This window comes from Microcaecilia unicolor, chromosome 7 (genome assembly GCF_901765095.1).
Source record: "Microcaecilia unicolor chromosome 7, aMicUni1.1, whole genome shotgun sequence".
Taxonomy (NCBI): Eukaryota; Metazoa; Chordata; class Amphibia; order Gymnophiona; family Siphonopidae; genus Microcaecilia; species Microcaecilia unicolor.
Window position 1 is genome coordinate 84864944 of NC_044037.1, and position 18595 is coordinate 84883538.

The following is an 18595-nucleotide window of genomic DNA, read 5'->3' on the forward strand; positions in this document are numbered from 1 at the left end:
CGAAGAGTTTTCTTCAGCCTAGATTTAGGCGCCAATTATAGAATAAGATTAGTTCATATTTCAGCGCCTAAATCTACGTGCATCCATTTACACAAATGAAAACTTTGTGTAAGTCCCTGCGCGTAGATTTAGGTGCACTAGGCCATATTCTATAAATAAGCGCATAAATTTTGGAACACCCACGGAACGCCCATTTCCCTGCCTATAACCACGCTCCTTTTTGCCTGTGCATGTTGGACATTCAATGCACTTCATTATAGAATACACTTAGCAAGTTGTGCGCATAACATCAAATCAGTGTCAATTAGTGCTCATTATTGCTCGTTAACTACTGTTATTTATTTGTGCATTTATATCCCACATTATCCCAAACAAGTTTGAGTTCATTGTGGCTTATAATAAACAGTATAGGATACATAACCAAGAATAATGCATAAGAAAGTAATTTGTTGTAAGAATCCAATTTTACAATACAGTATCATAAACATACTGGGATAGCTATGGATGTTTAACACTTAGAAAATCTATTATGATTGAGAAATTGCACATGAAGCAAAGAGAAAGTTAATGGTAAACAGAGTAAGAACCAATTCAGGTAATAATTAGTTGTCTGAGATATGGTTGTCCTTTGTGAGGATTTGTTTGAATAGGAACGATTTGAGGATTTTGTAGAATCTAGTATATTCCTGTACATTTCTTATTTTGGGTGGTAAGGAGGTCCACCATTTGGTTCCTAGATAAGTGAAATCTGCAGCGTGGACAGTCTTGTAGATCAGTTTTGTAGTTTTGTATCAGTGCTCATTAGCTTATTAGGCTTGCTAATTATGCGCCAATCTTTAGGTGCACAATATAGAATGTGGGGGATTGCGCTTAGGCGGTTAAGTGCTAAATATCACACTGAAATGCATAAAAGAGAGCTAGCTGCACAAACTTGAATATTCAGTGTCAGAGCCCGGACACGGCCGAGCATTAAATATCGAGGCGTAGAGCCAGTGGTGGCTAAAAAATGCTGGCTGCATATTTACAGACAGGAGAAAGTAGAGACTCTCCAAAGGACGATCCACCACAGGAAATGTTACTTAAACACACTTTATTCACAGCACCAGTTTAGGGACCCGACAGGGTCCGTGTTTTGGTGGAACACACCGCCTGCCTCAGGGGCCATAATCAAACTCTCTGAAAGCAAAAGAAGGTATTAAACCTGTGAAGCAAGTACAATTAATCAGCATAAATAAAGCAGAGCAGACAGGCTGCTCTGTTTTGTTTATGCTGATTGATTTTACTTGCATACCTGCGTTTTACAAGCACTTGTGCATCAGCGATTTTTATACCTTCCTCGGCTTTCAGAGAATTTGACTGTGACCCCTGAGGCAGGCGGTGTGTACAGCCGAAACACCGACCGTGTCAGGTCCCTAAACTGGTGCTGTGAATAAAGTGTGTTTAAGTAACATTTCCTGTGGTGGATCATCCTTTGGCCAGCCTCTACTTTCTCCTGTCTGTGCTGCTATCCTTAAAGTCCTGGGGAGGAGTAGCCTAGTGGTTAGTGCACCAGACTTTGATCCTGAAAAACTGGGTTCAATTCTCACTACAGCTGCTTCTGACTCTGGAAAAGTCCAACAGCCCAGCATCCTGTTTCCAACAGTAGCCAATCCAGGTCACAAATACCTGGCAAGATCCCAAAAAAGTACAAAACATTTTATACTGCTTATCTCAGAAATAGTGGATTTTCCCCAAGTCCATTTAATAATGGTCTATGGACTTTTCCTTTAGCAAGCCATCCAAACCTTTTTTTAAACTCCACTAAGCTAACTGCCTTTACCACATTCTCTGGCAACGAATTCCAGACTTTAATTACATGTTGATTGAAGAAACATTTTCTCCGATTTGTTTTAAATTTACTACATTGTAGCTTGATCATATGCCCCCTAGTCCTAGTATTTTTGGAAAGCGTGAACAGACGCTTCACATCTACCCGTTCAGCTCCAGTCAATTTTTTATAGACCTCTATCATATCTCCCCTCTGCCGCCTTTTCTCCAAGCTGAAAAGCCCTAGCCACTTTAGCCTTTCCTCACAGGGAAGTTGTCCCATCCCCTTTATCATTTTCGTCACCCTTCTCTGTACCTTTTCTAATTCTACTATATCTTTTTTGAGTTGCGGTGACCAGAATTGAACACAATATTCGAGGTGCGGTCGCACCATGGAGCAAACCAAAGGCATTATAACATCCTCATTTTTGTTTTCCATTCCTTTCCCAATAATACCTAACATTGTATTTGCTTTCTTAGCCGCAGCAGCACACTGAGCAGAAGGTTTCAACATATCATCAACGATGTCACCTAGATCCCTTTCTTGGTCCTTGACTCCTAACGTGGAGCCTTGCATGACGTAGCTATAATTCGGGTTCCTCTTTCCTACATGCATCACTTTGCACTTGCTCACATTAAACGTCATCTGCCATTTAGACGCCCAGTCTCCCAGTCTCGTAAGGTCCTCTTGTAATTTTTCACAATCCTCCTGCGATTTAACGACTTTGAATAACTTCATGTCATCAGCAAATTTAATTACCTCACTAGTTACTCCCATCTCTAGGTCATTTATAAATATGTTAAAAAGCAGCGGTCCCAACACAGACCACTGGGGAGCCCCACTAACTACCCTTCTCCATTGAGAATACTGACCATTTAACCCTACTCTCTGTTTTCCATCTTTTAACCAGTTTTTAATCCACATTAGAACCCTACCTCCTATCCCATGACTCTCCAATTTCCTCTGGAGTCTTTCTTGAGGTACTTTGTCAAACGCCTTCTGAAAATCCAGATACACAATATCAACCGGCTCACCTTTATCCACATGTTTGTTCACCCCTTCAAAGAAATGTAGTAGATTGGTGAGACAAGATTTCCCTTCACTAAATCCATGTTGACTTTGTCTCATTAATCCATGCTTTTGAATATGCTCTGTAATTTTGTTCTTAATAATAGTCTCTACCATTTTGCCCGGCACCGACGTCAGACTCACCGGTCTATAATGTACCGGATCTCCTCTGGAACCTTTTTAAAAAATCGACGTTACATTGGCCACCCTCCAATCTTCCGGTACCACGCTCGATTTTAAGGATAAATTACATATTACTAACAATAGCTCTGCAAACTCATTTTTCAGTTCAATTAGTACTCTGGGATGAATACCATCCGGTCCAGGAAATTTGCTACTCTTCAGTTTGTAGAACTGCCCCATTACATCCTCCAGGTTTACAGAGAATTTATTAAGTTTCTCCGACTCGTCAGCTTCAAATATCATTTCTGGCACCGGTAACCCACCCAAATCTTCCTCAGTAAAGACCGAAGCAAAGAATTCATTTAATCTCTCCGCTACGGCTTTGTCGTCCCTGATCGCCCCTTTTACTCCTCGGTCATCTAGCGGTCCAACCGATTCTTTTGCCGGCTTCCTGCTTTTAATATACCTAGAAAAATTTTCACTATGTGTTTTTGCCTCCAACGCAATCTTTTTTTCGAAGTCCCTCCAGTGCCCAGGTGCAAATAAGTACCTGTATATACTATGTAAACCACTTTGAACGTAGTTACAAAAACCACAGAAAGGCAGTATATAAAGTCCCATTTCCTTTGCTGTACATGGCTGCATATTTACCCCTTAACCTTTAGCCTGCCAGACAGACCCAGCTGCTAGTTTTATGTTTCATTAAAGCCTGATCTAAATAACTATCCTTACAACTGAGTCTCCCAGGTCCCTTGCACAGCTTGCTAGAAACATCTAGTTTTAATGTCTGATAAGAACATTTAAGGCTAGAGAGTCACACCTCCCATAAGCAACCTTTCCTAGAATAGTATTGGGATAATTAGAGGGATTTTCAGTACAGTACTATCTGTACAGCAGCCAAAAATCCATGGACAAGGTTCACTGGCTGCCAGTGAATGTATAACTTGATTTGAATATTGGGCTGACTATTTTTAATTCCATCATCAGCGGGATAGTAATTTTTAGGAGACCAACTAAGTCCTCAACTTGCTCAAGGGTATAGACCTTGAGGGTGGATAAGTCCCTTTTATCCTTCGTGGAGCTGCTGAATGTTTTGGAAGGGTCAGAGCAATGGACAGGACATCTGCTTGTGCAGAGTGAAAAAAAAATGGCACCAAATCTTTACTGCCACATTGGGCTTGAGAAAAAGCAGAATTCTTTGGAGTCTGTGACATCTAATGAGATGAGATTACCTAATGACAGGGCTTTTTTTGAGGGGGTACTTGGGGGTACTGAGTACTGGCACCTTTTTCATTGTCTGTTAAAATTGACCCATGGTCCCCAAGTTTTAATGAAAGAGATCAACCTCTACACAACAATTCTGCCTTGTCATAGATTCTGTGACTGGTTGCAGGGGGCCTGGCTATTGTGGGGTAGGTCCCTCAGTGATTACCCCACCCCTGAAGGGTGGCCAGGCATTTGAGTACCGGTACCTTTTTTGCTAGAAAAAGCGCACTGCCTAATGATATCTAATGAAACATTTGTATACAATAATATCTATGTGTGTTTTCTAGTTTATCTACTACAGGACTCAGAGGACTATTTTCAAAGACTTACAAAATTCCATAGTAACCCAAGGAACTTTGTAAGTCTAAGTGCTTTGAAAATTAGGCCCAGATGCACTAAACTTTAACGACCCTTAAAGAAGAATTTTTGAACCGTGGCATGCATTAAAGGCCATTTTCCGACGACGGTAGCAGAGAACGAAAACAGAATGCAGATGAGCAAATTGTGCAGAAACCCTATTGAAACGAGATGCACTAAAGTTTTCCTCCTGTCCTAACGCAGGAAAACTGCCGGAAAGCTAACGACAGGTCTGTACCTGTCATTAGGGCTGTCCGACTAAAATCTTCAATGTAAAAACCACCCCAAAAAAAGCGAGGGGGGTGAAAACGCGCGTCAGGGGCGTCCTTTATTGACACCCGAGGTCGCTGCTTCTCCCCGCTCCCCCTGTATCAATCTAAAAGTGAAAAAAAAGGATCAGGAGGGGGCAAAGGCGCTCATCAGGAGCATCCTGTATGGATGGCCTTGCCCCCCCCCCGCCCGAGGTCGCCGCTGCTCCCCGCTTCTCCCTGTATAAAAAAAAACCTCAAAATAAAAATCAAACCTTTTGCAGTGCTGGGCCCCCTCCTTTCCTGTCTCTCTCTTCTTCTTCTCCCACCACTGCTCTGCCTCCCGCCATCCTCCGCCCCATGCCCCGCCCCCCTGAGGTCGTCGCCGCTGCTCCCTCCTCCACCGCTCCCCCCTCCTCCGTATCCGGGCCCGCGCAGCGACTCTCACCTCTATGTGAAGGCGCTGCACGGGCAGAAAGAATAGCTGATGCCTCCAATCTTCGCATCTCTCTTTTCCTCTTGGGCCCCCCCTTGTCTGACGTAAGTAACATATGTCAAATGGGGGCGGGCCCAGGAGGATGGCGGGAGGCGGAGGATGGCGGGAGGCGGAGCAGTGGTGGGAGAAGGAGAAGAGAGAGACAGGAAGGGAGGGGGGCCCGGCGCTGCAAAAGGTTTGATATTTATTTTGAGGTTTTTTTTCATACAGGGAGAAGCGGGGAGCAGCGGTGACCTCGGGCGGGGGGAGGGGGCAAGGCCATCCATACAAGACGCTCCTGATGAGCGCCTTTGCCCCTCCTGATCCTTTTTTGATGTTTGTTAAGATTTTATATTGTATGTAGGAGAAAGCGGAGAGCCACGTGTTTGTGTTGGGTTTTTTTTTTTTTGGTTTTGACGTTTGTGGCATGCGCAGAGCAGCCAGCATAACACTTGGCTGCTCTGTGCATGCTTTAGGGGCTGATTACCAACGGGGATTACACCAATTTAACGTATCTTTAATGCATTGCACTTTACAATACCGTACCGAACATTAAAGACTTGTGTTTTTGGTGCATTCTTCGTTTTTTAAAATTCGTTAAGGACTTTTACGTTTTACATTTTTTTACGAAAGGTTGATGCATCTGGACCTTAGTCCCATAATGTAGCAATCTACACAGTATTCCAAGAGGAGAATTATTTCCTTCTAATCTCCTTTCAATTAAAGCCTGTTTCTGCCTCAGAGCTGTTTCTATAGCTCTCCAGTGGGATTGATTTTCTGCAGGAAATGGACAATATCTGTACAGCATTCATTGTACTCAATTAGCCCTGCTGCATCTCTTGTCTCTGAGATAGAGTCACTGTTAGGAGGCACATGGGAGACTGGGAAAAGTGTTTATTAAAAGCCCTGAATCACACCTTCTAAATCAAGCAAGCACTCCTAGCTCTCTCACTGCTACAGTCATCAAACAGACAGCTGCTAAAATGGACTGCAAAAAGCAATTTCATTCTCGCTTGCAAAGACCCAATGTCAGCCAGCGTTAGCATCATGCTTTCCCACCTTCCCTCCGCTCAACTGCAACCGAAGCAGGGGACCTGCAAAAATCCTTCCAATATGTCAAACAGAGTGCTTTATCTTTCTGAGGGGGGGGAAAAAAGACCAAGAACCTTCAAATCTATGGCATGAAAGATAAGTGCAGATCTGATCTCCCTCTGAGAACTAATGTTGTACAAGAGGAATACAAAACTGCTCATTGTTAGTGAACGGGGCCAATGGGCTGAAAAGCTTTGTCAGGAGACTTGTTTTACAAATTTATCTTGTTGGGCAGACTGGATGAAACGTTCAGGTCTTTATCTTCCATCATTTACTATGTTAAATGCTGTCATTCCAAAGCTGCATTTGATCATTCATTTAAGTATTTATATATCACTTAGACCTAAGCAGTTTAGAGGTCCGTTTGCAGGTACTGGGTCTGTCCCTAGTGGACTCACAGTCTAAGTAGTGCATTGTACTACTGTTGTACCTGGGGCAATGGAGGGTTTATTATTTATTTATTTATTTGTTTATTTATTTATTGCATTTGTATCCCGCATTTTCACACCTATTGGTAGGTTCAATGTGGCTTACATGCAGTGCATTTTTTCTAGCGAAAACAGTGCCAGTACTCAAATGCCAAGCCACCCTTCAGGGGTGGGGTGATCACTGAGGGACCTACCCCACAATAGCCAGGCCCCCTGCAACCAGTCACAGAATCTATGACAAGGCAGAATTGGTATGTAGAGCCTGAGCTCTTTCATTAAAACTCGGGGACCATGGGTCAATTTTAGCAGACAATTTAAAAGGTGCCGATACTCAGTACCCCCCAAGTACCCCCTCAAAAAAAGCCCTGCTTACATGGAACAATGGGGGCAGTTACAAGGTATTACGTTGGGTTAACAGTTACAGGTATCGATCGAGTGGCGTTAACAGTTCGATAGGGACAGCGAGAATTTATAGAGGTCTCTCGCGGAGGTATTGAGCCAGGTTAAGACCTTAGGAGATTCAATGTGGTTGACATGCTTCATTGTTAGAGAGGTACAAAGAGAGTCGATTAAGGTCACAACATAGTCGACTAGGATTACATCATTAGTCAGGCCGGGTTGCTGTTCTGGTGGACAGTAGATACGTCCACAGAAATTTAACACACATTTTCCCACTCTCCACTCCCTATACACCCCCTAAAAAAATACAAATATTTTTTAGCACGTGGATTAGTATGCCCTAATTTGGCAGTTACCCAAATGTGTCCCGCAGTACACCATTTTAAGCTGCAATAGACACGTTATCGCCTAATGAAGCTTAGAAAAAGGCCCCAATGTTTCCTATCATTACGGGCTGTAATAGTGGGTTGAAACTACTACTTAACATTTCTATAGCGCTACTAGACGTACGCAGCACTGTACACTTGAACATGAAGAGACTTGCCCAGGGTCACAAGGAGCAGCAGAGGGAATTGAGGCTAGTTCCTCAGGATCTCAACTCACTGCTAACCATCATGCAGCAGTGGGAATTGAACCCAGTTCCCCCAGCTACTCCTCCACTCTGTGCCAAGATTCCACCACTGTCCAGCAGGAGTGTAACTTGACCATTAAGCTCAGCAGCATCAATAAATCACAGAGCAATATACAACGTTCATAAGTAAACAGGTAACAAAAAGTGTGGGTAGGATATAGGTCTACTTGTGCATAGTTAAGCTCTAGCTGAACATGTAGAATTCACAGATACTTCATAGGTAAAGCATGTAAACGTCATGGGTAGTTCAGGAGCAGGAATATGAAATTCACCAGTCAGTCACAGATAAATGAAAATGTTAAGGGTTGTTTATGGGTAGCTGTCAAATTTGTGGATCAGTTTCTGGTAAATATAGAACTCACAGAAACTGAGGACACATATGATATTCATGAATAACATATGAACATGAAAAATCAACAGAAATGACAGGTCATACACATAAAATTTGTATATAGGTGATGGATCATCTTTACTTGTACAGCAGGCAGATTAGTTTGGAGCTGACAGATGGTGCTGACGATTTCTTCAGATAGTAATGCTTTTTTTTTAATAATAGTTAATGTATAAAAAAAAAAGTCTGCAGAGCTTGCTTGATGTACCTTGCACTGCTCAGGACACCTTACAGACAGCAACAATATAGGGTCTTATTTAAAAGGGTTTCCTCGGTTTGGTGTCTTTGGCAGATAGGAGGCTTGAAACCAGAAACTCGTGTGTTTTTGGAAGGCAGTTTTGTATCATGCAGAAGAAACTGTGTCAAACGACAGGGATCTGCATCATCAGAAACTGCTGCCTTAGCGGAAGGAGAATCCCCATTAATTGCCCAGCAGGAAAGCTCTTTTATCCGTCCTGGGCAGAATTAAGTGTTAAAATCAAGTTTCAGACTTGGAGGTATGGAGACATCTGATATTTGAGGTACTTAACATCTGCAAAGCTAAATGGAAGGTCATGTTATTCATGCATCAGCTTCTAAATGTCCTTCTCTGCAGTGAATTTAAGGAAAGGAAACATAACAAACAATATAGTGAAGAGTCCAGCGAGTAATACAAAAATATATGGCCACAATTGAGGGTGAATAAGTCCTTTTATCCTTTGTGGGATGTGCTGGGTGGGGCATAACCCTTATATGGAAGTTAAATCACCCAGCACATCCCGGGATGCACCGGGCAGGGCAAGGCACCGCCATTTTGAGGAGGTGCCCAAAGAGGAGGGAAAGAGCTCTAGCCCCTCCCTCCTCCAACTACTACAACAAGGTAGGCTGTGGGTGGGAGGGTGGGGGTTGCGTCGGGAGAGAGGGATAACTGTCCACTGGACCACCAGGGCATTTTATTTAATGTTGGGAGGGGGTAAAGTTAGTAGTCCACTGGACCACCAGGGCATTTTTGTTCAATGTGGGGGGGGGGGGGGTGGGAGGGGAGAAAGCTAGCAGTCCCACTGGACCACCAGGGTTTTTGTGTTTTGGATGTGGGGGGGCCTGGAGGTCCACTGGACCTCCAGACTTTGTGTTGGGGGGTGGGCTTAGGTTTGACAGGCCCAAGAGAAAATTCCAGACCTGTCAAACAAGTGCAGGAGGATTGCGCCTGAGCGCATGCTCAGGCACAATCCTCCAGCAGTTCACCCTTATGATCAGAACTAATAGCGTTCCTAAATTTGAATGCTATTAGTTCTGATGATAGGGGCGTTATAGCCCTGTGCCGTTCCAATGCTATTTTTTAGAGTGCTGTTTAGAACAGCGTGGGGCTTCTGATCTTCGGCCTGTCAGGGAGGTAATGTATCAACAGCACTAGAGCTGTACTGAATAGCATGTTTATATTTCTCAGCCCAATACAAATAATAACAAATATTACTTGGCTGAATACGAATAATGGGCATTGAGCTTTAACATAACAAATAATAAAAGAAGTAACATGAAATCAGAGATCAAGTGTTTATTTCAGTAGGATTTAGCACAGAAGAACCTCTGATTATTCATATTCGAATTTAAATCACTATTCGGCTGAATACGAATAATATATTTGGGCACTATTCAAGGCTGAATTGAATCGAATACGAATTTCGGTGTAGCCCTAAACAGCACCAGCTTTGACAGAACACTGTCAAGAAACCCTCCAAGTTTTCCTGCTCAGATCATCACAGAGGTCTCAATTCTAAAGGTGGACTTGCGTCTCATCAAGCCAAGGGTTTCCCTCCTCCACAGCCATTCATTGTTGAGATAGGGGATGAAGAGGAAAATGACTCTACCCGTCTGCTGACACTGGAAGTATCTCCATGAAGCAGGACTGGTCATTACCTATCAGTTATTAGAATAGCAGCATTCACACACATTCTACAGGAACTCCAGGCTATAACAAAGATTAAGCTTATTTGCAGCCTTCCAACATCCTTCCCAGCTGCACTCTGGAACTAGCAGTCCTACATTACTAAACTTTTCTAATTTCCTTCGTAGGCTTACCATAGGACACCAGTTCGAAAGGGGCAGGCTAAGAGTTCTGGCTCTGCTGCATAGTACATAGGGTCATGTAGTTCAAATTTTCCAGAGATCACAAGTCCAGAGAGACAACCAGATGGGCAGTTAAAGTACAGCTAGACCAATTTTTGGATTGCTACAATCAAGGGTCAAAAAGGCTTGGAGAGAGGGAGGAAGAGACCAGCTTTGTGGATATTGATCTGCAATCTGATACAGCAGTTTAATTGAACTGAGAAAGACTGAGCTTACTTGTGGCTTATTTTCATTTCATCAAGTTACTAAAAACCCAATAATGGATAGTATAATTTAGGAAACAGTCTCCCCCCCCCCCCCCCCCCCCACCTCCCCATGACTGTTTCAATCTAAAATTTAGCCCATCTTTAATGTGAAATATTAATTGGGGCCATCTACTTTTTTTTTATGTTTTCATTATCTGACAACTTCCTCCTGCTCCTTTGTAATTTTAGCATCCTCAGAACCATGACCTAGTACCATGTGCTTTTGTTCACAACTATTTGGGAGTTTTCTCTTATTTTATAACCCCACTTGCACCCAACCTGCCTAGTTTGGTCTATAGTGGAACTGGGGATTGAACCAGGGACCTGCTATGTTGTAGTACACAGTGTTTGCTGCCTGAGCTGCTGTAGAGAGAGATTCACTCAAGGTGGTGTAGTTTAACATAAAACCTCTAATTTTGTTAACAGTAGTAAAATGACCAAATATACGAATAAATACAATCATTGAGGTAAAGTTGGAAACGGTGAATTGAAGCTTAGTCATAGTACTAACATGAAACAGTATCAGAAATACACACATTTATCAACACTGTAGATCAATCATATAACAGAGATGATAAATGTCAGTACAATAGAAACAATACCATAATAGCATGGAAGAACATTCAAATAACATAGATATAATACAATATCAGCATACTAGCAATGAAACACTTAATATGCACGCATTAGAACATTCGAATAACATAGATATGATGCTAATGTGGTTTGAAGAATAAAACCTTTTAATTGGATACAATTTTTGGTCACTTTTTTTAGGAACTTGCTTATGGTGACTTCCACTCCTCTTTTAGGTATCACATCATGCAATTTCTTTTGATGAGGGTACAGATAGTGATGCTCCTTGAGAGAACCATAGAGGTCTCAAAGGTGTGTAGAGGGCTAACCAATTCTTCAAGTACTCTCATCCATTTTGTCTGAGGACTTTGAAAATCAAACATAGAGCTTTAAATTTAGCCCTGTAAGGTACTGGAAGGCAATGTAGTTTCCGTAGGACAGGTATGATGGTCACATTACTTCTTTCAGTCATACTGCAGCATTCTGAATTAGTTGGAGCTGGTGTAAATCTTTTTTGGTTTGACCAGTGTACAGTCCAGTCCAGTCATGATTTTGTAGCTGCTTCAGGTGAGAGAGAGGATTTTTAAAGGTTGGTTGAATTTACGGTATCAAAATGAGTGAGTCTAGCAGTATCCCAAGATTCCTGACCTATGATTTTAAAGAGAGTTCCTACTTCCCAAAAGGTATATTGAAGTCAGGTATTTGTCCATTTGAGTTAGGTACCCAAAGAATCTCCATTTTTCTTGGGTTCAGGTAGAGTTTTTGTTTTAGCCCATTCCTGAGTTGCAGTTAGACAGGCAGTTATTTTACTCAAAGCTGTGGGTAGATCAGGTTTAATGGGTCTGAGCAATTCAACATCATTAGCATAGATATAGAATTTTATGTCCATCGACCGAAGTAGCTCAAAGGCTTGAGGTAGATATTAAATAAAATGGGATACAGTATCCCTGTGGCACTCCACAGTTCAGTGCCCAAGGTAATGATGTGCTGTTGCTGAAGAGAACTGATTGTTGTCTGTCTCACAAATAGGATTTGAACCATGTAAATATTGTGCTACTGATACTTGTTTCTGCCAGCCTTGTAAGCATGATATTATGATCCACAGTGTTATTTTGTCCTTTTGGTTCCGTTAGATAAGTGCTGAACTGGTATCACATTTACCCAGTGTTCTGTTAACCTCAAATGTACACACTAGCTTATTTCATTTTGTGCCAGTTTTTGAATGGAGACAGACCAGTGGTTCCCAAACCTGGTCCTGGAGGCACCCCAGCCAGTCAGGTTTCCACAATATCGACAATGAAGATGCATGAAAGAGATTTACATGCAGTGAAGATAGTGCATGCAAATATTTCTCATGAATATTCATTGTGGATATCCTGAAAACCTGACTGGCTGGGATGCCTCAAGGACCAAGTTTGGGAACCACTGAGCTAGACTAAATGCTTTGGAGAATGATGTTCTGCTCCCAAATCACAGTGAGTAACAGAATAAGTGGGACTAGAGATCTATGCACACCTGCAGAAGACCTGTGGGTGAGAGAGATAGGTTGCTGCACCCACCCCCTTCATTTCTGGGTTTCATTTATATATTGATAAATTGTATCTCTATGGTTTTGGTTCCTCCAGGTTTCTGGAAGGCCACCTGTCCTCTCTCCTGTTCCAGCCCCCTATTGGTCTTTGTGAATTCCAAGAGTGGCGATAACCAAGGTGTGAAGTTCCTTCGGAAGTTTAAACAGTTCCTCAACCCAGCGCAAGTCTTTGACCTAATGAATGGAGGACCTCACCTAGGGTAAGCGAGAGGAGGTGGACCTCATAACCCAGAGGTGTTGATGGTGGTGACATGGGAAAGGTACTGGTGAGCGCTAACACCAGGTAATAACTGTGCTTAATGGCACAACTGTGCCAAGTAACTCATCAGGTTCCTAGAGAAAGTATACGGAATTTTTAGTGGAAAAAGCTCCTGCAAAGTGTTGTAGTCCAAAATCCTTTATTATATGTCATTGGATCTATTATAGTTCCCTGTCTAAAGTCATCTACGTCCTCAGCAGCAGTTTCTTTGTAGGTTATTTTTTTAAAGAAAACAACAGGGCAGTCTTTCTGCAAAATCAAAGTTTGTGAAAAATAAAGAGCAGAACAGGCAGAATAAAAGTCCAGAGTACGTTTATTAGTGGATAAAAAATCCAGCAGTGCCCGACACAGGCTGTGTTTCGCTCACTCATTGGCTGCATCAGGGGCAATCAGTGTTGAAACTTGGACACATCCGTGTATGATATGTGCAAATATTGTAAGCTCGATGATAAATGACTAGCGAAGATGCTGATAGATGCTGCCATTGTGTGGTTTTCTTTGTTTTATCATCAAGCTTAGAATATTTACACATATCATATGTGGATGTGTCCAGGTTTCAATTTCAACACTGATTGCCCCTGATGCAACCCATGAGTGGGTGAAACACAGCCTGTGTCGGGTACTGTTGGATTTTTAATCCACCAATAAACATATTCTGGACTTTCATTTTGTCTGTTCTGCTCTTTGTTTTTCACCATCTTGGTTATTTTTTTAAACCTTATTTTTTGCATGTGAGACAGTGTTCTACAAACAGAAACAGATGCTTATTAAATTGTCCAGGAGTCTAAACCCTAAAAGTACATACTGCTGATGCACGGCTCGTAATTTTACATGGTATGCTCATAGGCATTCCTGTGGGGAGGGGGGCATGAGAGCAGAATTTTAAGATGCATACATTTTGCAAAATACGTTCATTTCCATACAGACTTAGGTGGGCCGTTTTCACCTGCTTCAATGCAGGTGTAACTGTGTTTACTTTCTTTTAGTGGGGTAGTTTTGCAAAAGAGGTACGACATATACACCTATGTACCTTCACATCCTAGGCACCCAGTTATTAAATTAACCTCTTTTGAGTTAATTCAGCTGGGGGAAGGATGGAGAGAAGATTCAGACATTATCTTCATGTGCCTCATTAAATATAATAGGCTTGAGGAACATAATTGATATTTTTTCTAGCAACAGACACAATATATATTGTGCTCCCTGAGAGTCACTGGATTTAAATGAATGGACTCACGCCTTCCAAAGCCTCCATTCCAGTTGCTCAGAGCTGAGAAGAGATTCCCCCTCTCTTTTCTGCAGGTCTTCTATGCTCTTGGTGCCAGGATTACAGCAATATGGAAGCCTAAGCAAAGCAGCTAAAAATAGCAGAACTGGCAGTTCCATGTTACAGAGCTGTAATTGTGCATAAAAGCTTTGGTGACTCATGAGTGGCCATCACAGCTCCTGACTAGAATTATCACTATATCATAATACTCTGTGGCCTGTGCTCATGTCATTTTTTTTCTCTGAGTGTCTTGGCTAGTACTTAGCTCTAAAGTAAGCACCTGAGGACAATTCAAAGGCCTGCGAGGGCTATGCACCCTGAGAGTCTGATATGACACCGCATAGTTAACTAGTGGAAAATATGGAAAGGGCTTCCCGTTTAGAATGCTTACTGAGCCAGTGGGTCTTCTGGTCCTTAATGGCCTCTGGAATCTGAAGACATTTTGATGCTTTGCAAAAAAATCTTTGTTTTCATAGAATGTAAAGAACAAGGTTGGCCTGCAGACTCTGTGGAAGCCTAATCTCTGTACGTACTTTACAGTCAGTACTTTGCACTTGCTCTAAAGCAGAAGCAAAGTCACCCTGTCCCCATATTTTCAATGAGAAATTCCATAAGGAATTTTAAAAATTAGCTTGCAGGCCCATGGCAGCACAAGCCCTGCTTTAAGCGCTAGCTGAACTGGGGAACAGACACAGTCTTTCTAACTGTAGAATCATCTTGGCTCCATCTCAGTTCTTTTGTGGGTCCAGCAGAAGCTGTTCCCTTCCGCATATAGCAAGGGGGGGTTATTAATCAAACCTGCCCCTTCCATCTGTTTGCTTTCAGCCTGCGTCTGTTCCAGAAGTTCTCAACATTCCGAATTTTGGTGTGCGGTGGAGATGGCAGTGTGGGTTGGGTCCTGTCTGAAATCGACAAGCTGGGATTACACAAGCAAGTGAGTGTGAAAGGGGCTTTCTGCCCACAAGTTTTAATTAGCTGAAGACCTTTTGACCCAGAAGAACCTAGTTTATTCTGGAGATTGTCATGTATGCAAACATGGCTATGATATACAATACTCTAGCGAACAATTTTGAAGAAAATGGTGCTTCTATTATGCTGTGGAGAAAAGCCCTCAGAAACCGTAGGCAGCCTGCCTGAGGTTTTGAGCGTGATTACAAGAAAATGATTTTATCTGTAACACGCGCTCAGATTCTATCATTGGGCATAAAAACTCCACAAAGCAATAGAGTGTATTTTTACTCTTAATTATTGAAATAAACCACTAATGTGCTTCTTCTGTAAATCAGTCAACAGCATCAAAAAAGGTAAAGTTTCATTAACTTAACATTACTGTATGAAGCACTCTTGTATTAGTGTTCGACGGGGGCCACCGTTTCACCCCGGAAACAAGGCTTCTTCAGGAACGTAGTGCTAGATCGCGATGCTGAGAGTCTAAATAAACAGACATGCTATAAAGAATATGCTAAACAGAAGTGAAACTAGCACAAAATGAGAAAACCCATGGATACACATACTTTAGATGAAAGTGGATTTTTGATCTTAACACATTAGAACCTAATGGATTAAACAGTTCCATCGATTGGCACATTTGTTTTTACTAATTATCCACACTAATTACAATTTAAGACCTCATTATGCTTACCTTAATTGATGAGTATATTTAAATCAGCTGTCAAGGATGGATTATGAATTTGTGCTAATTATGATTATGATGCTGCTGCTGATTCTGATTCTGATGATTCTGATTACTTTATTAATATTTACATTGACTTTATTAATATTCATATTTACCTTATTAATATTAGCATTGACCTTATTAATAGTTATATTAGTATTGTTCTATTTTAGGTCTATTTATGGGCTGGAAAATTGGCTGCAACTATATATACAAAACAAAACAAAGGGCAGACCAGGTGACATCCACCCCTGGAGTGGCTGTCCATTTATATGATGTTATGACAACAGAGTGCCAGGGCCACCGAGAGGGGAGACGGGGGGAGCAAAATTCCCCAGGCCTAGCCTCCAAGGGGGGCCCGGTGCCAAGGCCTCTCTCTCTCTCTCTCTCTCTCTCTCTCTCTCTCTCCTGCTCCTGATGGGCCCCGAGTGATTGCATCCCGACAGGAGCAGAAAAGAGAAAACTCCGGCCCCGGGCCCCCCTCCAGCGCTGCTCTTCGCTTGCCTCTACCGCCGTGCCAAGCGGCTGCTTTTCCCCCTCAGGCGCATGCTCAGTTTTAAAACCAAACATGCGTGATGAGAGAAATAAGCAGTTACAGGGGCAGGGCAGGCATGGAGTGAAGAGCAGCGCTGGATTCTTCCACTGGTGGGGCCTCGGGATCCTCGCCAGCCCTAAGGTATCTCAGTTGCGGCAGCAGCAATCCTGGGGGGAGGGGTCGGGAGTGGCGATGATCCGGGGGGCAGTGGCGATCCGGGGGATGGCGGTGGTGATCCGGGGGGGGGGGGGAGGCACAGCAGCCCTGCCCTGCGCCTGGCTCAGTCTCTCGGTGGCCCTGCAGAGTACCTAGGGAGCTTGTTTAGACAAAAGATCCTCTGGTGCATACAAGTTATCACTCTCGCTTACTACTCACACTGTGTTGCTTTTGTGCCAGTGCCAGCTGGGAGTCCTGCCTCTGGGGACTGGCAATGACCTTGCCCGAGTGCTGGGCTGGGGGAGCCTTTGTGACGATGATGCCCAGCTGCTGCAAATCCTGGAAAAAATGGAACGAGCAACCACAAAAATGCTGGACAGGTAAAAAGACTGGGACACACAGGGGTCGATATTCAGATCAAGGGAGCTAGCTAGGCTGCTTTCCATGGTCAACGCTGAGCCCATATATTCACTGTCAGGTCATTTCTGGTGACCAGCTTTGAATATCCAATTTAATTTTGGCCTATTTAACCATAACTGGCCAAGCTGATATTCGGCGCTGGCCGGTTATGTTTAAACCGGCCAAAGATATCCCATCTATTTTGGCGGCCAAATATGGCTACCAAACTCACACTGAAAATCAGGCGATATAACCGGTTATCCACTAACTGGCGAAATTCAGCAAGAGACAACCGGCTATCTCCTGCTGAATATCTCTGGATAGCCGGCTAAGTACCATTAAATGGTTTTGAATATCATGGGGACAGTCTTCCTGCATCCCATCTCTATGACCTAAGAACTACTCAGCCATCTTGGTCAGTCCTCATTACTACAGAGGACCCACACAGATTGTATAACAGAATATAATATAAATATATAAAATATATATTTTTTTCTTTTCCCTAAGGTGGAGTATTTTGACATATGAGTCACCCAAACACTCTCCTCCATGCATCAAGGAAGAGGAGAATGGAGACTCCAACATCCAGGTACTGCAGTGTGCTCAGGCATTCTTAGCTTATGGGTACTCTAGTGCCAGCTTATAGGTACTGCAGCGTACCCAGGTGTCCCTGGCTGTTATGGATAAAATAAGCCTCTATTGTAGAAATCAGGATTGCTGCAACCTCTCAGAACAGTCTGTACCTGCAAACTCTCAGAGTAATGTGGCCGTATTCACAAACTCTTGAGTCTTTCTGGACAACTTGAAAACACTGGCTGGAGACACGTTTGGATGGGCTTAGCTGGGGCTTCGATGACAACTTCACAAAAGGAAAGTGCCAGGCAGACTTCTACGGTTTATGCCCTGAAAATGGCAAGGAGAAATCAAGATCAAGTATACATATGTAATATCACATCATACCTTATGCTATGAGTTTATCTTGTTGGGCAGACTGGGTGGACCATACAGGTCTTTATCTGCCATCATCTACTGTGTTACTTTGTTACTCTCAATTATACCCAGTTACAGAACCCTGCAGATCTTCCCATGTGAGCTGAAGCAGTACACACAATATTCAGCCAGCAGCAATCAGCAGTTTTATGGCAGCCACTGGCTTATGCCCAGATATCCGATGCCAGGCAAGATCTGGTCACCAGCATTGAATATCTGGTCATGTGCAGCCAGCTATCCCTTATGTGGTTAAGTGCGATATTCAGCATTTAACTGCCTAAGGGGGGTGAAGTTATCAAGGTGTGGTAAAAGGCAATCTTTTACTGCACCTTCATGTACCACACTATTCAGCAACCTGTGATATCTCAGTCCCACAAGCTGCTGAATCCTATGGTAAAAGAATAACACTGTTTGTGAGCTACCTTGCAACCAACATTATCCCAGAAGCCCAGGAGCATCAGACGGCAAGGCCTCAGCCTGATGTTCCCAGGCTGGCAGAGTAGGTCCCCCCCAC

The 18595-nt window shown here is 43.0% G+C and overlaps 1 protein-coding gene across 1 annotated transcript in view; it reads left to right on the top strand.

The window, feature by feature from the left end:
• The window catches only part of LOC115473994 (diacylglycerol kinase eta-like), a 374300-nt gene that overhangs the window by 296265 nt on the left and 59440 nt on the right, over nt 1-18595 (top strand). Inside the window, exons 10-13 of the mRNA XM_030209244.1 lie at nt 12838-13000; nt 15152-15260; nt 16933-17072; nt 17599-17680. Of these exons, the coding sequence (XP_030065104.1) occupies nt 12838-13000; nt 15152-15260; nt 16933-17072; nt 17599-17680 (494 nt within the window). The remainder of the gene's footprint in view (nt 1-12837; nt 13001-15151; nt 15261-16932; nt 17073-17598; nt 17681-18595) is intronic.